The sequence below is a fragment of the Phodopus roborovskii genome, unplaced genomic scaffold, assembly GCF_943737965.1.
Source record: "Phodopus roborovskii unplaced genomic scaffold, PHOROB, whole genome shotgun sequence".
NCBI classification, from domain to species: Eukaryota; Metazoa; Chordata; class Mammalia; order Rodentia; family Cricetidae; genus Phodopus; species Phodopus roborovskii.
The window spans coordinates 11,414,598-11,440,571 of NW_026126611.1; the positions used below are offsets into that span (position 1 = coordinate 11,414,598).

Sequence of the window (25,974 nt, forward strand, 5' to 3'; positions counted from 1 at the left end):
CCTGAGATGCGGTCATGCCAGCCAGAGTTCTCCAAACCCTGGCCTCTTTACCCAGCGCGTCATCAAAGGCGCGCCAGTGCAAGAGACTTTCTTGGCTTCAGCTAAAACCACTAGCAGAATCTGAAAGTACAGGATGCCGCAACAGCCTGAAGGTACAGCAGCGTTTAGACTCAGTCTTTCCTCGAACAACAGCTGACAGCCTGAATAAGCCAAAGAGCCTGGAAATGGGCAAGGTGATATCAAGCGCAAGCAGACCCTTTCCGTTAAAAGCTGTCCATTGTTGGGATGGAAAAGCTCGCCTGCCAACCACGCACCCCTTTGGGACTGCCAGGAACGTGACCCACAAGCCAAATCTCTCGTGTGCTCAGTGGTTTATAACAACAGTAAAAAGGCATCACTCTGTATCGACTGAAACACTTGTCCCAAAACAAGACGTTCCACAGATCAAGAGGCCCCTGAAGGCATCGCGGACCCGCCAGCCTTCCAGGACCAACCTTCCGGACCTGTCTGTGAATGAGGTAAAGCCTAGTTCTGTGGCCCTTGAGTGCATCTGCCCTTGCGTGCCCTCTGAACCAGTGTGTGTTGCACCATAACCTCTGTGCTAACTTAGGAGAACTGGGCAACCAGCTTAGAATTCTCTACGAGACCTTTACAGCCTAACTTGCAAGAGTTAGTCGCCCATGTCAAGCGTGGCACCAAAAAGGCCTCAGTTGGTTCAGGAGGGCAAGTTAGGGCAGAGAGAACTAGAAAAGGAGCTTCCGTCCAGTCTAGCCAGGGATGCAACCTGGTTTGGCCACCACCGCTGCTGCTGCATGTAAGAATTGAACCAGAAATGCATGGGGAAATTAAAAAGCGCTAACTGGCAGCCAGCAAATGTTTGTTACTGGCCTGTGGTGACTGCTCAAGGATGATGAAAAAAAAAAAAAAAAAAAAAAAAAGACCCTGCAAGGCAGAACGGAAGCAGTGAGAGGTTTTGCTCTAAGTTCAAGACTTTTTTTGTTTTGATTTTTATTCACTGTTAAGGGATTTCAGGGATTTTCTTTTTTTTTTTTTTTTTTTTTTCAGATGTAGTTTGCATTTGTCCTCCAAGCTTTAAAAAAGTTGAGTCAAGGCCTTTGTTAACTTTGTATCTTGAATGACTTTTGTTTTGTTTTGTGTTGTTTTTATTTTTTGGTTTCTCTGTATTGCTTTGGAGCCGGTCCTGGAACTCACTCTATAGACCAGGCTGGCCTGGAACTCACAGAGATTCACCTGCCTCTGCCTCCTGAGGGCTGAGACTAAAGACGTGTACCACCAGTGCCCGGCTTTGAATGATACCTTAATTTAAATGATATCTTGTATTTAAATGTGTACTAAATTGAAAAAAACAGGCAGAGAGGTCTGTAGGGTTGTGCACCGTGGTGCACTCGCCCATAGTAGATCCAGCTGAGGAGGCTGAAACAGCTGGATTATCTGAACCTAGGAATCAGGCCAGCCTGGATGGTTTAGCAAGATCCTGTTTGCAGAGAAAAGCATGCACGTGTTTAAGTCTTGGCTGGGCTTCTTGAGTCTACCAGAACAGTCAGAACGTCTGTCTGCAACCTTGAGAGGGTGGTCCCTGGGTGTTTAATTTAGATGGGGCTTGTTTCTACTGCCCTGCTGTCAGATTTCGAAAAGGTTAACTTTGTCAGGCATGGTAGGACCCCAAGGCCCATTCAGAAGGCTGAGACAAGAGGATCAAATTTGAAGCCAGCCAAAAAAGAAGTGCAAGCTGAGGCCATGTCTTTAATCCCAGAACTCAGGAGACTAAGGCAGGCAGATCTCTGAGTTCAAGTCCGGCCTGGTGTATATAGCAGTTTCCTGCCTGTTAGTATTCAGGCATCTGCACTGGCCTCCCTTTGGGGTCCTGACAGGACACACCCTCAGCTGCAGCCACTAAGAGCACCACCCGAGCACATTCACTATGTTCCCTTTCTAAAGGGCCCTGCCCGCCTCCCATCCGCCCCTTTCCTCCGTCTGTCCCTTCCCCCCCACACCCCTCTGCCTCTCTGTCCTCTCTCCAGCTGCTCCTGCCTCCCCTCCCCTTTCCCATTTTCACGACCCCTTTCCCCTAATAAAAACCCCCTCTGCTTGAACTCTGTTGCATGGTGTCTTTCTGTCTCTCGCCACTTTTTTATTCCGTCACCACCCAGCCAAGGCTAAATGGCAAGACCTTGTCTCTAAAACGAAAGAGAAAAGCTGTGGCAGGGTGTGTGTGCCTAATCCCTAGGTGGTGAGAGGACTTGCGTGTATCTTATATCCCTGTTCCACTCCACTGAGCTGCCTCTACGCAGACTGTAACGGACAGAAGAGTCTGCAGAGCCCTAGGGTGGTCTGTCACCCTCCAGCCTTATTTCCTACCTCCAGAGGGGTGGAGCTGAAGGTTGCAAGCTTTGGGTCAGACTTCTTCGTATTCCCAGCATCCAGGCGCTTTCCTGGACCCACCCAACAGCCCAAGAGTTACCTCGGGAGAGTAAACGGGTATTCCTTTCACGCTAAACATTCCAGGGGATATAGGATGAGTGCCAGGAACAGGAAGGCAGAGACCCAAGTGTCCATATCACTAGGGAATTACACTGGCTCCAGCTCTACTGGGAGCTGAGGACGAAGGCCAAATGCAAGTTTCATCTGTCCCAGCATCAGTGAGATAGAAGTCCGTTGCCATTGCTCACTGCCATGCTGAGCCAGTGATGCTCTCGAAACAGGAATCACCTAGATCGCTAGCTCCATCTGCTGGACCGTGGGTCGGCCATAGCCAAAGAAGCAAAACAACGTGTATTCAAATAGATTGGGTTTGTCTGTCTTGTTTTACTTCTTAAAATAGAAAGGTGCGTGTGAGAACTAATCCAATAACTGTTCTTGGCGGCTTTGGTGTTTAGGAAAAAGTTTCCATCCCAAAACCTGAAACATGCTTCAACATACGTAAATTTAACTAACACCAAAACAAGATTATCAGAGAGAGTCTGTAAAACTTCTGAAGTAATGACAGGTCGTGGTAACACACACCTGTTATCCCAGTACTCGGGAGGCAGAAGCAGGCGGATCTCCGTGAGTTCGAAGCCAGCCTGATCTACAAAGCAAGTTTCAGGACACTCAGATCTGTTACACACAGGAACCCTGTCTCAAAAAAAAAAAAAAAAAAAAAAAAAAAAAAAAAAAAAAAAGAAAAAACAGAAAAAAGAAAAAGAACAACTGGGTGGCTGGGCTGGGTGTGGTGTAAACCTTTAGCTCCCTGCACTCAGGAAGTAGAGGCAGGAAAATCTTGGAGTTTGGGGCCAGCCTGGTCTACATAGAGTTCCAGGGCTACATAGAGAGATCTTGTCTCCAAAGGGGGGGGGGAGAGAAAAGAGGAAGAAAGACACACAACTTGAGTCAGCTGCAGATGCATGGCTGTGTGCTTGCTAAGTTTCCAGTCGCCTCTCCCTGACCTGCTTTCTCCCAGCCGGGCAGCCACAGCCCCAGCCTCTCCTGGCTTTCCTCCCTTCCGTCCATCGCCTTTCTATGCCTCTGCTCTGCAGCCCAAGCCAAGCCTGTGACCAGCTGCAGTCCCAGAAATTGTTTAGACACCCACCCTGCTGCCCTGATCCTGCCCAGCAGGCTTCCGGAAATGCTACAGGTCTCACTGTCAGGAGTGAAGCGCCAAGACTTGCTCTTTTTTACTCTCTGGCCTGTTTGAGGGGCCCACCACCCAGCTCCCAAGTGAGAGCACACGGAGGCTTTAGTTATGAATGCCGGGCCTAAGCTTGGCTTGTTTAGCCAGCTTTTCTTATCGTAAATTTTTCCCAACTACGTTTTGCCTCTGGGCTTTTTCCTCTGCTTTTCTGTAGACCTGTCTTTACCTCTTCCCCTGTGGCATACTGAGTCGCTGATGTCCTCCGTTTCCTCCTCTCTCCTCCCTGCCTGCCAGCCCCGCCTACCTTTGCTCCTGCCTCGCTATTGGCCGTCCAGCTCTTTATTAGGACCATCGGGTGTTTTTAGACAAAGAATCCCAGCTTCACAGAGCTAAACAAATGCGGCATAGACAGAAGTCACACACCAGAAAACAAGATTCTACCACAGAGGAGGCTGCCTGCTGTATCCTGGAGGACCCCACCTTCAACCATCTTAACCCTCTGCTCAAATCGCTCCCGGACTCTGGGGAGCCCCTCATATCCATAAGCGCATGCCGGCCTGCTGCAAACCCGGCCCTTTGGCTCCCCTCACCCATGGATGTCCCCACGTCACGTGTCTTTCGTGCGTGACTGTGGGATCTAGCTTATCAGTTGCCTGCAATAGGAGGGTGCTGTTTACCCCACATTTCCCACTAGTCGCAGCTAATCTGATACGGTTTCTTCTGGAGTTACAGACAGTTGTGAGCGCCGTGCGCGGGTGCCAGGAATCAAACCCGGGTCCTCTGCAAGCAACGGTGCTGGTAGCTGCTGAGCCACCTCTAGCCCCCCTGGCTCAGTCGCTTCCAGTGGGTTACTTGTGCGGTGATCTCCGCAGTTTGACCTCCCCCTTCACTGATGCCTTTGCTACCTGGTAAACAGGGCAGACGGTAAAGAGCCAGGAAGGGGGGAGCTGGCTGAACCTGGTCCTTGAGAAGTTGCCGTAGGTAGAATGGGAAGGATAAAACAGCTCTTAACAGCTCCCCACCGGCTTTCATACTGGGAACACCAGCGCGTGGGGGAGAGCTGACATAGGCTAGGAGACAGAGTGACAAGCTGCTCTAGTAAATTCTGACCAGGTCTGAGCAGTTTATCAACAGCCCTATGAAGTCAGCATCTTATTAATGTAATATATTTACCCCAAACTCTTATGTCTGAAATCTTTTCTTTTGTCTCTGTGACATCATTTCTGAAGCTGAAAGCTTTCAGACTTTTGACCATATCCCTAGTAAATTATTTTAATGCACAGCGACCGATACGCAATGCCTATATAAACAAGACGTGTATGCCAGAAAAGCTGTGTAACATCTGTCCTTAGGAGTAATGTTTTGTACTATTTCCTGGTTGATTTGGTCTGTGGTGCTGGGGATCAAAACCCCGTACATGCTTGGCATGCCCATCCTCACCTCGTGTAATTTATCTGAAAAGCTGGTTTGGATGCTGGAGAGATGGCTCAGCAACTAATAGTGCTCTCTGCTATAGCAGAGGACCAAGGTTCGGTCCCCAGACTCTATGTCAAGTGGCTCACAACTACCTACGACTGCAGCCCCAGGCGACCATCCTACACCCTCTGTCCTCCACAGGGACCCGCACACACGTGGTGCACAAAAAAAAACTCACTCAGGTACACACACATACACATAAATTAATAATCACGAATCCAAAAAGCTGGTGTGAGCCAACCAAATTGATATGAGAACATCTAAATGAACTGGTAGCCGTCATGCCCCTTGCTGTCTGAAAAGGTACTTACTGAGCGCTTGCGGTGTGTGCTAAGCACACGGTATGACTGAGTAGTTCTATGCTGTGTCCTGTACTGCAAACCAGAGCGCATGCTCGGATCTTTTGTGGCCTGAAAGATCCCTTCTGGTACAAGGCTAATGACAGTAAAATGACGTTGGCTGCCAACGCCGATATGGAAGAAACCATAGACTCTCAGCGCTGGAAAGTTGAAATGTCTTCCAGTCTGGTTCCCCCCATGTGATGCGTCTCAGTCTGTGTCTGGTCCTGCCACTGGTGCGTGTGGCTTCACTCTCAAGCATGCCCTGTCTGGTTTCTTTGGCTAGCTGAGTCTTTGCTACCTGGAGCGGAAACTTGCCTCCGTGTAACTCCGTGTGCACCTCTGAGGCTCCCCAAGCACACTCTCACACGCCGGTTTTGCAGGGTAGAGTTCCCTAGCGGACCCCAGCTACCATTGCAGGCAGGTGCTTGATCCCTTTGCTCACCTTAGTCCTGTCCTCATCCCCTACACAGGCCCTGATGCAGTGCACAGCGTTTGCGACCGCGGATGAGTATCACCTCGGGAGCTTGTCTCAAGAGCTGGTCTCCTGTGGCTATGTGGAAGTGACAAGCCTGCCTCGAGGTACCGCCGCCCTAACCCAGGGCCCAGTATGCTGGGGTGTCAGATTCAAGGGCGCGTGTGTTCCCATTCCATGTCCCATTGGATCACTGTCATTTGAGAAGATGGGCGCATGCGTGTGTTAGCTTCTCGTCCTAGTAGTAAATGACTGTGGTGAATTTAAAGCTAAACCAGAACGGCTGATGTTAGCTCCCGTTCTGAGGAGCCCGTTGATTGGGGGGGGGGGGTGTCTTGGTTGAGGCCGGATGTGTGTCCTGGTGAAGTGTGGCAGGGGAAGCCGCCCCACACTGTGATGAGCATCCTTTTCAGGGGGCACGCCCAGTGACCCGCCCTCCTTCCAGCAGGCCTCCCTTCTAAAAGCTGCAGCACCTCCTACGGTGACCTGGGCCAATCCTTTAACACTCCGCCAAACCACCACCTGCCGTGGCTCATTCAACAGCTGTCTTAGCCAGCAGGGGCGGGGCAGGCAGATCCCTGAGTTCGAGGCCAGCCTGGTCTACAGAGTGAGTTCCAGGATCACTAGAACTACATAGAGAAACCCAGTTTGGGGGAGGGGGGTGAAGAAAAAGAACAAAGCTCTGTCCAGGACACCTGCCAAAATCCTACCAGGAAGGAACCGTGCAGCTCTGAGAACAGCGACGTTAGAGGGAACTTGTTTGTCTAATGTCAACGCTTGAGAGGCCGAGGAAAACCAAGTGGGAAGCCATGCTGGGTTATGGCTAGACATGGTCTCAAACACACAAAAATTAGAAAAGAAGGAACTGTACATAACTACAAACTAGTAACAGTGTCGTAGAATTTCCTGGGAACATACTATCTTAACTTCCTCTCTTTTTTTAAGACTTTGTTTTTCTAAAGCAAGTGTCTGTTATTTGTATGGGTGTTTTGCTTGTATGGGTATCTGTGCATCGTGTGCGTGCCTGGTACCTACAGAGTCCGGAGAGGGTGTTGGATGCCCTGAAACAGGCTACAGATGGTTGTGAGCCACTGCGTAGGTGCTCAGAATTGAACCCAGGACCTCTGGAAGAACAGCTATACACTAAACCTCTGAGCCACCTCGCCACCCTCTAAGAGTCATTTTTACCTGTATTATGTGTCTCTGTGTGCATACGCATGTACATGCCAGAAGAAGGCATGTGGTCACTTAGAGCTGGAGTTACAGGTGGTTATGGGGTTTTGGGGACAGAACTCGGGTCCTCTGCAAGAAGAGCAAACATGCTTGGCCACCGAGTAGTCTCTCCAGCCCCTATTTTGGTTTTGTTGGGTTTGCGGGGTTTTATTTTGTTTTTTAAGACAGGGTTTCTCTGTGTAGCTCTGTAAACCTGTCTGGCCTCAAACTCAGAGTTCCGCCTGCCTCTGCCTTCTCGGGCTGGGAGCAAGAGCGTATGCCACTGCCCATTTGCAACTCTTAAAACCCGTCTTCAGTCGGAAGTTGATTGTGCTGTGGAGCATTCTGGGTCATGAAGTGATCTAAGAACAGATTAAAACGTGATGGTTCTCAGCCGTCTATGTCACCTCTCCACACAGCCTTGACTGCCCTTTTAAATCCCAGATGCAGCCAATATTTTGGTGATGGGTGTGGAGAATGCCGCAAAAGAAGGCGACCCCGGGACAATATTCTTGTTCAGGTAAGGCAGGATGGCCTGGCTTTGGGAAGATGGCTGCACCCAGATGACTGGAGCCTCTAGGGTGGGTGCGCCTGTCCTGGGATCTTCCTGTGCATTTGGGGTTTGACTCTGCCATCCGACTCTCGACTTCATCTTGGAGAGTTTGTCAGGGTTATGAATCTCCTGGCAGGTCATCCTTTTCTAAATATGTGCTCATCTTATTTTGCGTGTATGCGTTTTTTTGCCTACACAAATACCATATGCATGCCTGCTCGAGGAAGCTAAAAGAGTATTAGATCCCCTGGTACGGGAGTTACAGATGGTTGCAAATTCATATATGGGTGCTGGGATGGAACGTCAGTCCTCTGGAAGAGCAATACGTTCTCTTAACCACTGAACTCTCTCTCTCCAGCCCCTGGTAGATCAACTTATAAAATAAAAAAAAAAAAAAAAAAAAAATCTTTTAAAGACAGGGTTTCTCTGTGTATCTCTGGCTGTTCAGGAACTCACTCTGGTACTGAACTCACGGAGATCCTCCTGCCTCTGCTTCCCAAGTGCTGGGATTAAGGGTGTGAGCCACCACCACCCAGCTAAAATGAAAATGTTTGATACAAGTAAATCATCGTTGCCTGATGTGTCTTTCGCTGGCGGTGGAAATAGGGTCAAGCAGCCATGTCACTGTCCTTATGAGACTTCACACGTGCTGTCCTTCCCTTACCTTCTGTAGCCTTTCAACTGAGATTTTAGCCTGCCTTGACGATACCGAAGAGAGAGAACCTCGTCACCCAGTCTTGCCCTTTTAAGGATTAGACTGGGCGGCAGCAGTAGCAGCTGTGTGGAATAGCCCGCTGTTCCATTTTACAGCCCCAGAAGGGTCAGGTGCATTTGGGGAATAACCTGTAGTCTGGGGACAAGTAAGTGGCAGAACAGAGAGATGGACATCCAAAAGAGTGTAAGCTAAGTCCCATCATCCCAGCAGCCTAGAGGCTAAGGCAGGAGGATCACTGTGTCTTTGAGGCTAACCTGGGCTAATAATAAAAAGGCTAAACTGTCATACATGGTGGCTCATCTCATGTCTGTAGTTCCAGATACTGGAGCAAGCCAGTCTTACGCATCAAGCAACTACTTCCTTCATTCTCTGTGTCCTAGAACAGTGGGTCTCAACATGTGGGTCTTGGTCCCCTTGGGTCAACCTTTCACATTGGTCACCTCAGTCAGTCAGAAAACACAGATACTTACGTTGTGATTCATAACCGTAGTGCAATTAGTTATGAAGTAGAAGTGAACGGGGTCATCATAACATGAGGAACTATACTAAAGAGTCGAAGCATTAGGAAGGTTGAGGACCACTGTTCTAGAGGCTGCCTAAATGTGGCTTTTGGTGTCTCTGGAGAAATGTTTTCTCGGGGGCCAGAGAAATGGCTCAGCGGTTAAAATCACTTGCTGTCCTTGCAGAGGACCCGGGTTCAATTCTCAGCACATCCGCTCAAAACCGTCTGGAACTCCAGTTCCAAGGGATCAGGTGACCTCTGTGGGGGCACCAGGCACTCCACACAGTGTACACATCCGTGGGGGCAAAATAAAACATAAATCTCAAAAGGACGTGTTCTCCCTTTGCCGAGGTTGACTCTCCCATTCCTTGAATCAGGGAAGGAGCGACTGTGTTCTGGAACGTAAAAGACAAAACTGTAAGTACAATGAAGCAGAAGTCGGGTTTTCTGAGGATATTGTCACTGTACTCAGCAGTCTGAAGCCTGGAGGGACCCGGCCCTAATCCACGGCTGCTTTTCCGTGGGTCACACAGTATTTATCTGTCCCTTTCATCTTCCAAAATGTGATGATTTTCCGTGATTCTTGCATTTTCTACGCCCGATACAGTTGAATTAAAACGATAGCTTATAAGCACAATCAGTATGCTGTGGGTGCTTGGTCAAGTACACTGTAAGCCATGTACGTGCCTGTCATCCCAGAACTCACCAGGAGGTGGGGGTAGGTGAGGGAGAGCCAGGAAACCTGACACCAAAAAGGAAAGAGAAAAGAAAACTCTGGCATCAGTGGCCCATGCTTGGGAAGTGAAGGCTGGCCAAAGGGTGGGCAGGGCAAGGCCCATCTCTTAGCTACGTGAAAGAAACTGTCTTAAAAAAAATAAAGGGTGGGTGTTGGTGGCACACTCCTGTAATCCCAGCACTCGGGAGGCAGAGGCAGGAGGATCTCTGTGAGTCTGAGGCCTTGCTTTTATGAGCACGCATGAATATTCGGATCCTAAAAGGACAAGCTATTTTGGAGAGCAGTTTGGAACACTTAGCAGACTTGTAGGCATGGGTGTCTGTCTCTCCTTCCCCTTATTCCCATCTTTGCAGGGCGGGGGCAATAGTCAGGCTTCCAGCAAGCCAAGCCTCTGCCATAGAGCCGCAGCTCTTAGCAGTTCTTCAAGAAATACCTCACGGCTGGAAGAGATGATGTAGCTTTTTTTTTAAAAAAATGTATCTTATGTGCGTGAGTGTTTTGCCTGCGTGTGTGTGTGTGTGTGTGTGTGTGCACGCACACACACACACATACCATGTAAGTGCTGGGTGTCTGGGCGAGTCAGAAGAGAGCATCAGATCCCCTGGAACTGGATTAGCAGGCCGTTGTGAGCCACCATGTGGGTGCTGAGAACTGAGTCCACATCCTCTGCAACAAATGCCCTTAACTGCTAAGCCACCTCTCCAGCCCCTGCTGCTTTAATTTTTACATGTCATTTGCCTGTCCAAGCTTTTTTTTTGGGGGGCGGGGACTTAGCAAATACCAACTATAATGTTAGTAGTGATTTTCTTTGGATGCTGGATAACGGTAATTTTTACTTTCTTTTTTTTATATTCATCTGTACTTTCCAAACGTCAACATAAAGGAACATGCCATTTGCTTAGTTTACTGCCACAGTGAGCTTGCCTTTTCCTCAGACACTAAGACTCAGAAAACTTGCCGCTACAGTGGCGAAAGCCGCCATGAGCAGATGAACAAACCCATGTGGTGCGTAGAGAATCGATGTGACTGTCGTTTCCCAGGTGAAGCACGTGATGCAAGTTCTGGAGAGACACGAAACCCAGCCCTACGAAGTGGCTCTGGTTTACTGGGAGAACGAAGAGCTGAACTACATGAAAACAGAGTAAGCCCATCTCAGCCCATTGGCGAAGAGGGCGGGGAAGCTTGGAGGAGGGGATCGCTCTGAGTGTATGGAGATTCTTAAGCTACTCACTGGGCCCAGTCCGCGCCCACACCAAAGAACGGGACCTGTATTTAAATTCTCCTGTTCTCAACCTAAATTAATGCGGGCAGGATAAATGCAGCAGAATTTTTTTTGCAGGAAGGGTTTAAGTTCTAGGCAAATGCATGCTTTTTGTTTGTTTGTTTGCTTGCTTGCTTTTCAATTGAGTTTGACTAAGGCAGAAGTGCACTGAGTGACCCAGGAGAGGTGTGCGCCCCTGGCAGGCGTCCTCAGGTGAGGAATTGTGCAGGCAGGCTACAGCCCAGCCCATTTTCTCACTGTGGTTTCAGACCCTCCCCAGCTCCTCCATGCTGTGACTACAGGCTCAGGCCTAGCCCTTTTGTTCTGTGGAATGACAAATCTAGTATATCTTTCTATTGAGTCTTTTTGTTTTAAAACTGATGTTTTACTAGTGTGAACATTTGACAGTAAAAAAAATGTACTGTGGGGCTGGAGACTCAGTGGTTCAGACCACTGGCTGCTCTTCCAGAGGACCTGGGTTCAATTCCCAGCACCCATGTGGTGGGCCAGCAGTTTGTTGACTAGCTATGGTAGCTCGGTCCTATAATTCCAGCGCTTAGGAGCTGAGGCAGGAGCATTGCTATGAGTTTGAGCTATCCTAGGCTACAGTGACACCGTATCTCCAAAATACAGTGAAAAATGTTCATGGCACCCCAGTTTCCCTGGTTATTTTTGTAGGTTAATTCCTAAGGATGGATTACTTGGATCAAAGGGTAGGAGGACATTTAAAATAACATGTCATCAGTTGTCCAGTGGCTTCTAAAGAAACAGTCAAGATTTTCAGAAGCGCAGCTGCTTTTAAGATTCAAACCATGCGTTGGTGGCGCACACCTTGAATCTCAGCACTTGGGAGGCAGAGGCAGGCAGATCTCTGTGAGTTCGAGGCCAGCCTGGTCTACAGTTCGAGTTCCAAGACAGGCTCCAAAGCTGCACAGAGAAACCCTGTCTCAAAAAAGAAAACAAAGATTCAAAGGACACCTTCCTGTCGTCTTCTTTCACAGGGGACAGTCTAAACTGCACAGAGGGGAAATCAAGTTAAACTCAGAGCTGGACTTAGATGACTCCATTCTAGAAAAATTTGCTTTCTCCAACGCTCTCTGCCTCTCGGGTAAGTTATGCTGCAGATGGCGTATCACACGTCTGCATTAAACACTGGACAATGAAAGCTAGGTGGTGGCGCACGCCTTGAATCCCAGCACGGGGCAGAGGCAGACAGACCTGAGTCTGTCTGCAGAGTGAGTTCCAGGACAGCCAGAGTTACACAGTGGAGAAACCAAGAGGGAGGGGGAAGTCTGGAAATGATGTCATAGTGTTTTCGCAACACTCAGTACAGCCTTCTCTTTGAAAGAAAACGTATAGCACATCCCGTGCGCTGGTGGCCCATCCCTTGTTAATTGTGTTGATAAAGCGTCATTTCCCCCGAAATGTGTCTCATATTTCTGGCACTGCCTTTGTTTTCTCTTCTCCCTGACTGGTTCACTCGGTAGCCTTTAATCCAGAGATTGCCCAGCCATGTGTGGCTGGGGAACAAGTCAGCGCTGAGCTGAGATCACGGCCCCTGAGAAACCGTAGGCCCTCCCTAAGGGTTTCCATATCTCATTCTGTATCAGCCTGCAGGCCCCGTGGGAAGCCTCTGGGCTTACTGTGCTTTGCTCACGGCCCTGAGGAGTATAGGAAAGGCCATGGAAGCCACACCCCTGCCTCATCTGCAGCACCACCCATAGGGGCTAGGTGTGACCCGCACCTCTGCATAGGAGATACACACCTGTGTTCTGCCAGGAGTCTCTGGAGGCTCACGTCCGCTCCCCTCCCTTCCTTTACGGCTGTCTTTTAGCTTCTTTTGTTTTGAAGTTTTAGTGCCTTTGCTTTTTCTGTTGTTTTGCATTGAAATTATTGAAAATTCCATTCTTGGACCAGACTGGCACGCACGCGCCTTTAATCTGAGCACTCAGATATATCTCTGTGAGTTCAAGGTCAGCCTGGTCTATTTAGCATGATCTAAGCTAGCTGGGGTTACGTAGGGAGACCCTGTCTCAAAAATAATTGAGGGGCTGGAGAGATGGCTCATCAGGAGCACTGGCTGCTCTTCCAGAGATCCTGAGTTCAATTCCCAGCAACCATCATGGTGGCTCAACCATTGATAATGAAACCTGATGCCATCTTCTGGCCTTCAGGTATTCATACAGCCATGTATACATAATAAATAAATCTTTAAAAACATTAATTGAGCCCAGTGGTGTGGCACATGCTTCTAATTCCTGAACAGGGAAGGCAGAGGCATGCAAATCTCTGAGTTCAAGGACTGCCTGGTCTACAGAGCAAGTTCAAGGACAGCCAGGGCTACCCAGGGAAACTATCTCAAAAAACAAAACAAAACTAAGTAAATAAAATAATTAGTTGAATAAATAAAATGTCATGTAAAATTCCCTTCTCATGTCTGAGTCATACTTAGAAAGTGAAAACATCATTTTTTTATAGCCCAAGTCAGACTAACTCCTTAGGGCTAGGGTTACAGGTGTGCACCACCATGCCCGGCTGTACATTTGCTTCTTAGACAGTTACTGAAGTGGCAACAAACGCTCCGTGCCAGCAGGCATTCTCTGTAGATGTGACCATGATGGTAAAGCCAAGCCCCTCTTCCTTCTTTTCCCAGTGAAACTGGCTATTTGGGAAGCAGCACTGGACAAGTTCATTGAGTCTATTCAGTCAATTCCAGAGGTAATTATATCCACTCCATGCTTTTTTGTCAAGAATTGGCCTCTTGGGGAAAGTCCTAATTGCTCAACATACATGCACATTTGAGTATAAAGTAATGGTACCTAGAAAAGCTGCAGAAAGTATCGTAAAAACACTTTCAGTTACTCGTAAAATGATGCAGTCAGGATAAGGAACTCCATGTTGGTTTTTGACTTGAAGACTGCAGATGACTTTGCTCTGATTGGACAGCGCTTTCGGTGACACTCCACGAAGGGAAAACAGTGGGGTATGTAGCCCCGTGGTAATGCAATTGCCCAGCTTTTACTATAATAGAACAATACGATTAATTGTTCTTGGGAAAGAGGCCCCACTTCTCAGTTAGGAGATAAGGAACAGGTCGGGCTACAGAGAGGGATATGAGGTTATAAGAACACTGGCTGCTCTTGCAGATGACCTGGGTTTGGTTCCCAGCACCCACGTGATGGCTCACAGCTGCTTATAACTCCGGTTCCAGGAGACCCAATGCCCACTTGCGATGCATACATGCCAGCAAGCTCTTACACATAAAATAAAAACAAATCTCTTTAAAACAAGAGACAAGGAATGTTCATCGCCCAGCAGACTAAAAAGGACACATTAACTGTCTCTTACGGCAAACGCACGTCCGGGACAACCAGCATTTTAGTAGGGAAGGGTTATTTTGGATCTCAGGTTGTAGCAGGGCAGGTGCAATGCTTTAGGCCTTGGTGAGGCAGTGCCTGATGCCAAGAAGCATCCGGTGGGGCAAGCTGCTCCCCTCACTAGGAAGCGGCGAGAGGGGAGAAGGACCAAGGGCCCAGCAGCCCCTTCCAGGCCGTGTAACCAGTGGCCTAACCGCTTCCCACCAGGCTCCCCCTCTAAAGACTTTAAACAATTTCCAGTAACACACCGAGGATGAAGCCTTGACAGACAGTTCCTGGGACACCGTTCAGGAACTGGACTATAGCAGAAGGGGTGAAAAGCCTCAGTGTAAAATGCCGAACTCTTGATATGAGTTAGCACATTTCATTGGGCAACAGTTAGATATCTAAGTTGTTCATATAAAACCAAGTGTCCCTTGAGAACATGCTACATAGACCCAACACTGATTAGAAAGACGTATGTGCGATGCCCCCTCCCCCCGTGTCTGATGGATTGACTGTTCCCAGGAGTACCACCCCCCCCCACACACCCAGGGTACCAAAATTTATGCATGGTCATCTTGACCAAAATGTGGATGTTTGCTGTGATGTATGTAGAGTAACAAAGAAAAAGAGTATACCTGCTCGTTAGAGGTGCAGCTTTTAGTTCTTTCTGAGTGGGGTTCATTGGAGCCACAAATGCACTCCCAACAGACACAGACCCATGTGTATGTTTTTTTTTTGTTTGTTTATTTTTGTTTTCCCTCCAAATAGGCATTAAAAGCTGGGAAGAAAGTCAAGCTGTCTCATAAAGAAGTTATGCAGAAAATGGGTGAGCTCTTTGCTCTCAGGTACAATGTCCTCCTGTAAATGAAGGCGCTCCTTTAAGAGAAAACATCTAGATATAAGCAGGAAAAACTCTTCCCCCATTGGAAGCAGGGAGGCTGAATCAGGACTGTCAGGAACCCTGATGGATACAGAAGAGAAAAACTCATACATTGAAATGGCACACGTCACAAGAGCCCCAGGAAAATAGGGTACTGCATACAACATGAGCATGCTGTTTTGCACTTACTTACTAAATGCCATTGTCACGGGAAGTTTCACTCTAGTTTACCGTGTCTGACCCCGTACGATGGTGCAGGTGAGGAAGAACCTGTCTCCTAACGGGTGCCTTCCTGTCTTTATGGAGTAATGCCTCCTGGTTGCAGTAGTCTTCCTGGGCATGCCATCCAGTTTCCTCCTTTGCACGTGGGATGAGCATCCAAAGCTCCTTATAGATGGTTTCCTCGGAAGTGTCTTCCCGGCCACTTAGACCAGCCCGCAGAAGAGTGGTCCAGGGTTTCAATGCCTGTGTCTCTCACACTGCAGGGATGCTCTGTTGGGATCATTCATTATGAGCATCCCACAGTAGAGTCACACAGACCTTGTGCTCTCTGACAAGTAGGGGAGATTGTTTCCCCCTATTCTCTAGCTATTACAAGCAGAATCTGATAAACAAACTGTAATGCCCAAACTCAAAAGCTAGGACTAAGTAAATTTAATTTGAGAATAGTTTCTACAAAGCCTGACTTTCCTTACCCCGTTTTAGTCTTTGCAACGAAAAGTGTTTCTGTTACTACAAAGAAAGTAATGAGCCAGCAGGGGGACTCATTGGTGATTTGCTTGATGCCAGCTTGGCAACCTGAGCTTGATCCTAGAAACCCAAGTAAAAGTTTGCAAAGACAGGCAATGCACAAAGCTGTCCTCTGACCTCTATATGCTTTCCATCACATGAACACACACACACACACACACACACACACACACACACCTACCCCATAAACAAATACATCAGTAATTTGTTAAAAAAAAAAAAAAAGTGACGACAGGCAGTGATGTTGTGCCCCTTGAATCCCAGCAGTCAGATAGATCTCTGTGAGTTTGAGGCCAGCCTGTTCTACAGAGTGAAATCCAGGACAGGTTCCAAAGCCAGGCAAAGAAAACCTGTCTCAACCAGAAAACAACTGAGAATCTTGTTGCTCTCCCAGAGGACCAGAGTCGGGTTCCCAGCACCACATCAGAGTGCACACCCACTTGGGCCCCTCACCCCCTCACCCTAGGAGACCTCTCACCCTCTTCCGGCCTCCAAGGACATCCTCGTACACATGCAGATACACATGCACATAAATAATAAAACTTTAAAAAAAAAAAAAAAGATGTAGTGATCTGTGAAAAGAGTTGTAGTAAGTATGTTAGGTAAAAAGCTGTCTTGGGCTGCAGCTGTGGCTCAGTTAGTGTCTGCCAGGCTTGCACAAGGGCCTGGCTTTGACTCCCAGCACTGCAGGAAAAGCTGATAGTCAAGGACTTTGAGGCCAGGGCAGACTAACATGAGACCTTGTCTTTATTTCATTTTATTAATTTTGTTTTCCAAGACAGGGTTTCTCTGGGTAACCATGGCTATCCTGGAGCTTGTTCTGTAGACCAGGCTAGCCTCGAATTCAGACCCGCTAGTCTCTGCCTCCCAAGTGCTGGGATTAAAGGTGTGCACCATTACACCTGGCCTTTCATTCCATTGCCAGGCTGGTGTACACAGTGAGTTCCAGGTCAGGCAAGGGAACCAGGCTGGTGTACACAGTGAGTTCCAGGTCAGGCAAGGGAACAGTGAGATCTGGTCTCAAAATACAAAAACAAAGCAAAAAAAAAACAAGTTGCAAAATTATGTGTGTGGTATTATTCCATTTGCATAGCAAAAATATTTCTCTTGATATGTGCACGCATGCAAGTCTGTTTACGAAGAAATGTACCTATCAAAGTCTGCACAGGCCTGTCCTGTTTTCAGACAGTAAAGCGTTTTGCGTTTGGTAGGCTAAACAAGCTGACCAGTGTTTCTGCTTTCTTCTCCAGCATGTATCTTAAAGAATGAGCAGCTCCTTATGTTTTACTATGCAACATGAATTCCCTTTAAAGAGTGCCATTGAATTAAAGGGTGGCAGCACACCCCCTTAATATCCTTAGTTTACTAGAGCCTAAGGCTTACCCACAGCCAAGCTAGCCTGAGCTACATAGTCAGTTCCTGGCCAGGCTAGCCTACATAGTAGCCCTGTTGAAAAGAAAGAGACCCTGCATATGGCTGCCTGCCTTGTGTTTGCTCAATGACTAAAGGATAGAGAGGGATCCTGAAGGTGGCCAGTGAGCCAGAGTGAGAGGAAGGAGGAAACCACAAGTAACAAGTCAAGTGAGGTTTACCCATCCTTACCTTTTTATTTCTTCCTGGTTTTCCTTTAGAGGGTGCGCAGGGGTGTGTGTGTGTGTGTGTGTGTGTGTGTGTGTGTGTGTGTGTGTGCGCGCGTATTGCGGTAAATAAGGGTCAGGATAAACAAATAGGCCGAATAGATGTTTATTCAGTGAGAAATAACTTACAACCTAGACAGATGAACACCAGGAAATTCAACCCGATCCTCTCCTGTCCGAGTCACGCCAGAAAGAGAGCGCCTTCCTGGCCCCCTCCGACCTCCTTCCTCAGGTCACCTCCGCCCATCGCTCCACCCCCCAATGGGCGTGGTCAGTGCTACAGAAGGACTACCTCACTACAATTCCCCTTTTAGTCTAAAGAAAAGATTTAGGCTTAATACAAAACTATATACAAAACAGTGAATAACAAGTGTGCTCTAAGAAAAGGAAAATCGAGAACAAAATGACCTACATATCTAGTCCTAGGGTGAGGGCATAATGGAGTTTACAATAGAGTTGTCCTAAGCTGGAAAACGTAAGTCTAGTACCTAATATATCTAACTAGGAAGAGAGAATAATAGTTGTGATAGTTTAATCTTCAACCTCATCAAGACCTGAGAAGGAAAATAACAATACTAGAGTAGACAGGAAATGCGGATGGACAACTCCCAAAACGGTGCAGCAAGGACAGAAACAGCAAGCCACCTGAACAGTCACCCTAGGTCTCACAGCGACGTTGGTACACCCAGATTTGGCTAAGGCCAAGAGAACTTGACAGACCACAACAACAGCAGGGAAATAGAATGGCTGTCTTACCCTGACTTGGCAAGGTCAAGCAGTCTTCTATATTTGTCTCCTGCAAGCACATAGGACTGCATGTCCAAATCAGTGGTCAAGGTGGGGGCAATTTTATGCCCAACAGGCCATTAGCTGAGGCGAGATTGAACTCCAGCAGGAGCAACAACAGTGTCCAACATATTTTCGGGAAAATGCACGGTGCTGTCAGGAGCAACAGTGTCTCATGTCAAAGGAGTACTAATATTAAAACATTTAAATGCCATGTTCTGCATGTCTATGAAGGATTGAAGATTAAGCATCTATATCTGACTAATCTCATAGGTACAGGAAATGTGAGTGAAGATAATCTATAATACTCGGGAACTTAGCTAAAAAGACTGATTAAAACTTTCCTGAGTAAAGCAGGAACAAATACTTAAACAATATAACTATTTACATATACCTACATGTAAATCCCTAAAATAGAGGTAGAGTATAAGTGTCAAGACAAGAGGTAGAACTATAAAGGGCAGCAAGATAAATATCCCAAATTGTATCAATATACAAAATGTCTTGAACACAAGAAAAGTATACATACATAGAATATGGTAAAAAATAATGTGCATAAATATTATAAGTGGAAACATTTAACACAATATAACAAAATATAAACTTAATTTTACATAGCTTACCACATAGGAATGCATAACAATGTAAGCTGTAAAATACTATCTCATTCAAACTCAAATTCTCAAGGAAATAGGCTAATCTACTTATATCCCATCTAAACCATACCTTTACCCACCATTCCCTATTCCTGTCTAAAAGATAAACCCGAGTGTAAGCATCACCCAATCCCAAATAACTAAAACCAACCCAAAGACGATGACTATTATCCCGCGCACTTCTCAAATATTTTTTCAAATAGCATCACTTAAAACTGCTCTCATATTGTACCATGAAAATACAGAATATAGTAGAAACTGGCTTTTAACTTACCGTTTACCGTAAATAAGAAAGGTAAACTGCACTTTCTTATTTAAGGCATCGTATAAACCTGAGTTCAGATTTCTTGATGACTCCCGACTTCTACTGGGACAGAGCAAACCTGGAGGAGCTTTATGATAAGACCTGCCAATTTCTCAGCATCGCTCGCAGAGTTAAGGTATGTGTTTTAAAGAGAGAGAGAGAGAAAAAAAAAAGACATACAAGATGGGCATGGCACAGGTCTTTAATCCCAGCACTCAGGAGGCAGAGGCAGGTGGATCTCTGAGTTCAAGGCCATCCTGGTCTACAGAGTGAGTTCCAAGACAGCCAGGGCTACACAGAGAAACTGTCTGGAAAAACTGGAGGGAGCAGAAACAGATAGGATAGAGAGAGTCCCTGCTACAGTTTTATTACTGACATTTTCAACTAAGTATGTAAAATTGCATTGGGAGAAGTACTATTTGACTTTTGGTCATGTCTCCTTAGATTCCCACTATCTATCTCCTCCTCTCTTCTTTGCAGCCAGTTTAGTCTTTTTCTTAGGAGACTGAGGCAAGAGGATTGCTTTTGAACTCAAAACCAGTCTAGACTATAGAGATACTGTTTCAGTCCGGACCACCTGAAGATACAAAGTATACAGAATTGTTACAAAAGGTGTTTTTAGATACAAAGTATCACACTATAGGCCAGGCTGTCCTGAAACGCAGCCATCCTCTGCCTTAGCCCTAGTCCTGAGATTACAAACGTGAACCAGCACATACTGGGCTCCACTCCTTGGCTTTCTATGTCAAAGGCTCAGTTTTAAGAGTTCCAGGTTGTCTTGTTCCTTGTTCTTTTGTTTGTTTGCTTGTTTGGTTTTTCAAGACAAGGTTTCTTTGTATTGTGTTGGAGCCAGTCCTGGAACTCACTCTGCAGACCAGGCTGGCCTCAAACTCACAGAGATCTGCCTGCCTCTGCCTCCGGAGTGCTGGAATTAAAGGCTTGCACCACCAACGCCTGGCTGTTTTCCTTGTTCTTGAGCTGGAAATCTCACTGTGTTGTCCAGGCTGGCCTTGAACTTGAGAATCCTTCTGCCTCAGCCTTCCTAGTAGCTAAACAAGTTTTTCATTGCCGTGTTACATGTGATGTGCATGATACATGCTGGTATTCATGTGTGTATTCACATGTAGATGTGCACGTGTTTGTAGAGGCTAGAGGGTGACTTCAGTCTTCTTCTATGGCTGTCTATGTCTATAAAAATCTATTTATTTGTGTGCATCTATGGGTGTGTGTATATTCAAGGGATATATAGAAGCCTTGATCTAAGCCGCCCCGCGTGGTTGCCGGGAACCAAACTCTGAATTGGGGTCTTCTGGAAGAACAGCCAGTCCTCCTCACTGTTAAACCGGCTCTCCTCCCCTGCACGGTACTCTTCACACTCACTGTCCCTGGAGGTCACTGGCTCATTAAGGCTGGCTGGCCCGCAAAAGCCTCAGGGATCCTCCTGTTCCCTCCTCCCCGGCTCTGCGATTACAGACATTTGCTTCCGTGCTCGTTTTATTTTTCAGTTACATTTTCTTATCTGTGTGCGCATATATGCCAGTGCGCATGTGCATTAGGAAACTTTCTCTCTCTCTCTCTCTCTCTACACTTCGGTGTTTGAACTCAGGTTGGCAGGGTTAGTGGCGAGTGCCCTTACCTGCCGAACCGTCCTCTAGGCCCTACGCTCAGATTTTCATGTTGGTGCTAGTGATCAGAAATCAGTTCCTTCATGCTTGCAGTACAGGCATCTTATCAGCTGAGACGACATCTCCCTCGCCACCACCTACTGACTTCTGCCGAGGGTTAGAGTCTGTTTCAAATGGCCAATGCTGATTTTACGTTTATTCTGGGGGAGGGGGCGGCTGCTGGGTGGGTGGGGTGCTGCCATACGCTTGAGGAAGCCAGAGGGAACTATCAGGACTCAGTTCTTTCCTTCCACCATGCGGTTCTAGGGATTGAACTTAGGTTGTCAGGCCTAGCAGCAAGCCCCTCTACCCACTGAGCCGTCGTACCAGCCTCAAAGTTCCTTTTTTAAATTTTCTCAAACAGCGTCTCAACTTTCCATTTTCTTTTGTTGTTTCCTGATCTACACTCTTTTCACTATTACTTCTAATCACTTCCCAGTCGCCTTATGTCCCATTAAGTAAAATGACATAATTTCAAAAACCCTCCCCAAAACAATAAATGCCCTACAGTTCTAGACTATATCCTTTTCTCCAACCCAGACACTTGTCTTTTGCATAATAATCCCATCAAAGGTATGTACAATTTGTCACTCATCTTGGTGTTCCTTTGCGGGAAAGTAGGGACACCCTAGCAGGCTCAGAAAGACACTCAATGGTTCTGGAGTTTCGGTAGTTAGGTAACTAGATGTCTGAGACATTTGACGCCCTGGGCTGTCTGGACAGACAGACAGGAGAAGTATGACTTTCCTGGTGGCTGGCTAGTGCACAGGCTGAAGATGGGATGTGAGGGGATGCTAAGGCTCTATGCAAATGAGGCCTCTCCAGTCCCAGATTTGGCTAAATGCTGCTATGCAGTGTTTCCCCCAAAACTAGCAGCTTACACAGCTCTTTCTCCTAGTTTAACGGGTCAGGGCCTCTCTGGAGGCTGCAGGCATCGCTGAGGACTGCTGGGAAGGATCCACTTCCTGTCTAGATTCGGTCCCTTGAGGCTATTGGACTAGTCTCAGGTCCTTGTCACAGGAGCATCTGTACAAAGCATCTGCTAACTATCACATGCATGGTCAGAGTCTTAGAGTGAGCAAGACAGGAGGCGGTACCTTACCACCTAATTACAGTCCCAGGCAACTCGTGTCTTCTACAGCGCTCTCTCTGTTATATAAAACAAGTCAGAAGGCCCACCATACCCCAAGAGGAGGCAACATTAGTGCACCAGGTCAGGGACATGTAGACAGTACAGCACCCGGTGCCACATATCCATCAGGAACTCCCAGACACCCAAGGGGCACATTCATATGCGTAAAATAAATAAATCTAGAGAATCAGATTCTAGATTAAAGGCAAGTGTCCTACAGGGTGCAGACAAAGCCCTTCAGATGCTGGAGCTCAGTTGGTGAAGGACTTCCTAGTACGGCTGCATGAACCGTCTTCCATCTCCAGCACCGTCTGGAGCGGTGATGCACACCTGTAATCCCAGCCCTTACGGAGACAGGTGGTCCAGAGTTCTAGGCCATAGCGAGCTGGAAGCCAGCCTGGGCTACGTGAGACCCTGTCCCCCCAAAAAAGAGTGCAGCACCGATTCCCGAGACTGGGAGTGTGGCTGGCAGGTAGGGTAACCCTGCAAAGCGATGCCGGTAAGCCGGCCGTGAAAATGTAGGTACATAGGGTCAGAATCCGCTTAGGATGGGTATGATATGTAAATTAATTTGAAAATAAGCCTCATGGTTTTTTTAGGTGAAGCTGCATCATGAGAAAAGTTTTCGATATTCCTTTTTTTTTTTTTTTAATGCCTCTATCTGTGAGCAGACTTTTGAATGTAATCCTTATGGCAAGATATAATTATGACTGCCACCGAGTTGTAGGCTTCTCTCCCTTGTGTTCCCACTTTGAGCTTAATGGAATTGATTAGGAAATAGCCATGGGCTCAGAGCTGCCTGAATCACAAGCAGTTTCCCTAACCTCCACTCTGGTGGCCATTTCCTCCAGCCACATTTCCCTTCACAGGTCTCCCTGGCTGCCTGAGGCCCTCCACACTGACATGCGTAGGCATTGCCTACGCCCAGTTATTCCCCACTATCGTGTAAACTCTGTGACATCTGCTACTATATTTGTAGCATAAGCAGGCGATTCGATTTCAAAAGGAAATGAATTATATTCTCCTGATTTTGAAACTGCTTTGGCCTGTGCCAAGTGCTTGGGTTAATCCAGCTTTGAACTAAGAAAATGGATTTTAATTATCGGGAGACTTAAGACAGACTCTAAATACCTCTGGCTGGCCTGGAACTTGTCCATGATGGCCTTGAACTCAAGAGATCTCCTGCCTTTGCCCCAGGTACTGAGATGTAATGGTATTCACCACCATTCTCTGCAGGAAAGTTCCTTAATATTTCCTTTGTGAGCCTTTTACAATCTGCGTCCAGGTGCCTCGAGTCCAGAAGAGGGTGTCAGAAACCCTACAAGTGGCCTTGTGAGCTGCCTGGCATGAGTGCTGGGAACAGCTGAGGTTGTCCTTTGCAGGAGCAATAAACACTCTTATTGCTGAGCCCTCTCTGGTCCCCAGGACAGGATAACAACGCTCAAATCGTTTTGGGGGATTTTTTTTTTTTTTTTTTTTTTTGTAAGCAATTGTCGGAAGAAAACATAATCTCCGTCTTGTGGTCACAGCTGAAACGGAGGTCTGCCAGCAGTTTGAAGAGAAGTAAGCTTCAAGATGAACACATTAGAAGCCAAGACTAAGCAGTCAGAAGTAGATAGAGTGCCACCCTACCTAGACACTTAATGATTAGAAACTACGAGGGGGGCCTACCAGTCGGGAACTTGTGTGTAGTCCCTCACTAGTAAAGCAGTTGCATGTTCTGTGTAGAACCCTGAGTATGACGCAGACTTCAGCTCATACCGGCCAAACGTGTGCCTGCGATAATGTTCCCCACCTTTACAGCCTTCAGAGAAATGTACAAGTACTCAGTAGTGTGCAAGTGCCTTGTACTGACACCCAGGTTTTAAAATTAGATTCTATTTTGTGTGACACCCATCCACACCCCACTCCAGTTTGGTCAAACGGTCCTAACCTTTGCCAGTTCAGCTAGTAGTGGCTTCTAGTGGTGAGTTCCAGGTTCCATGCACTACTTATTTCAGTAGAAAGGTACCTTTGTACTCAGCACACATGCTCAAACTTGAAGTAGAAGTAAGCGTAGCCCAAGTGCCAAAGTAGTCTCTGCTGTGCTTAATAAAGTCAAACTTCCCTATCAGAGTACTAGGAAACCCTGCATTTTAACCTTCCATCAGAGGTTGGAAAGGGTGCTCAGTGGTTAAGAGCACTCACGGGCTGTTCTTCCAGAGGACCTGGATTCAGTTCCCACTACCCAACATGATAGCTCACAACTCTAACTCCAGTTCCCAGGGCATCCAACAACCCTCACACAGACATACATGCAGAACACTTTTTTTTTTTTTTTTTAAAGTTTAAAACCTTTGTCTTAGGAGATTTAGCATAACAGGGTTTTGTTGTTTTTTCTGCAGTACAAAGGGAGCATGGACTAGAACTAATTTGGTAGTGTTTGCCTATCAAGCATGAAGCCCTCAGTCCCCAGCCCTGCATACAAACAAACATGGTGGTTCGTGGAATACTGGGACCCTGGGAGATTGGAGCAAGACTGCAGGCCACCCTAGGTTACAAAATAAATAATGGGAGCCTGCAGAGATGGCCTGGTGATTGGGTGTTTTCTGGATCAGTACCGGAGTGAAGATGCAAGCGCCGTGTAGCTCCCAAATGCTGAACACACACCTGGTGGGTTCGACCCTTGTGGCCCCCAAAGGCACCTACCTGCACACACATACATTCAGAAACACACAGTAAAAAACAAAATTGCGCCGCCTAGACTGAGTCACTGAACAGTTTGCTAATGGCTAGTTGTCTTTGAAGACTAAGCAGCAAGAAGTGGCTAGACCATGTATGTCTAAGTCTGTATTCTCTTCAAATAAAAATGCATGACTCTTAAGACTTTTCTCACAGGTCATGAATGAAAAACTTCAACACTGCATGGAGTTAACAGACCTAATGCGGAACCACCTGAATGAGAAGAGGGCACTCCGCCTGGAGTGGATGATCGTGATCCTCATTACCATCGAGGTCAGCAGCAGCAGTGTGGCCTCAAAGGCCTGGTTTGTAGATGCACTGAGTGTGCCCCATGCCCTACAGAAAGCATGCTAGTTAATCATGCACAAGCGAACATCAGATTGACTGCCTGTCCTCAGACCCCAGCTTGCCATGTGAGACAGGGACACCCCTCACTGCAGTCTTGGAAAAGTCACTTGAGCTGCTGTGATTGTTAATTCTGTCCACTTGACATGATGTAGAATCACAAGGATTTGTGAACCCCATAAAAACCCTTAGGAAATGAAATTCAGTTGCTTTGCCATGAAATTAGTAACTCCCCCCCCCCCTTTTTTTCCCCTAAGGTGATGTTTGAGCTGGGAAGAATGTTTTTCTGATCTTGTGGTAATGAGAGCATCAATGGAAGAGATTAATTCAAGTTCTACAACCAAAAAAAAAAATAAAAATCAGCATTCACTATTGGTTTAAATCAACCGTCACTGGCATGGGACGGAAGCCTGTAATCCCAGCACTCTGAAAGCTGAAGCCTGAAGATGAGTTCCCAGCTAGCCTTAGCCTGTGCTGCACAGGAAACCCAGCTGAGAGCAGACTGATGGTGTGCACATGGGAGGCAGAGGACTTCCCAGAGTTCGAAGCCAACTGGAACTTAGCAGGACTGCCTCAGAGTAAAACAGTTTAATGACCTTTTGCTGCTCTTAAATACATTGTTGCCTGAATAAAAATTAGGAATGTTGTTTGGGTCAACATACAGAAAGTTCAAAAGTACAATGTTTCATCAGTTTTAGTGGCTGTATTTGTTGATAGGCACACTGGATTTCACTTATCAACAACCCTTTGTGCTCCAACATCGAGAAAGCCAATCACCCAGGACACATTTCTTTATGTGCATGACTCGTGTGCCATTCACACTGCAAACATAAAGTTA

At 47.0% G+C, this 25,974-nt stretch overlaps 1 protein-coding gene across 1 annotated transcript; it reads left to right on the top strand.

Annotated features, from left to right (window-relative positions):
- Rmnd1 (required for meiotic nuclear division 1 homolog) lies at positions 1-25,734 on the top strand. The gene is made up of 11 exons (XM_051206046.1): positions 1-518; positions 5,919-6,027; positions 7,577-7,652; positions 9,280-9,319; positions 10,679-10,779; positions 11,901-12,007; positions 13,553-13,617; positions 15,030-15,106; positions 19,290-19,410; positions 24,948-25,064; positions 25,394-25,734. Exons 1-11 carry the CDS (start codon positions 15-17, stop codon positions 25,424-25,426), a joined length of 1,350 nt encoding a protein of 449 aa, XP_051062003.1. The 5' UTR covers positions 1-14; the 3' UTR covers positions 25,427-25,734.
- The last annotated feature ends 240 nt before the right edge of the window (positions 25,735-25,974 follow it).

Excerpts from the sequence above, each read along its gene's own strand:
- Rmnd1 (XM_051206046.1), top strand. The coding sequence starts at position 15 with ATGCCAGCCAGAGTTCTCCAAACCCTGGCCTCTTTACCCAGCGCGTCA. Across the intron at positions 12,008-13,552 it reads CAACGCTCTCTGCCTCTCGG|TGAAACTGGCTATTTGGGAA; the intron begins GTAAGTTATGCT and ends TTCTTTTCCCAG. Across the intron at positions 13,618-15,029 it reads CTATTCAGTCAATTCCAGAG|GCATTAAAAGCTGGGAAGAA; the intron begins GTAATTATATCC and ends CCCTCCAAATAG.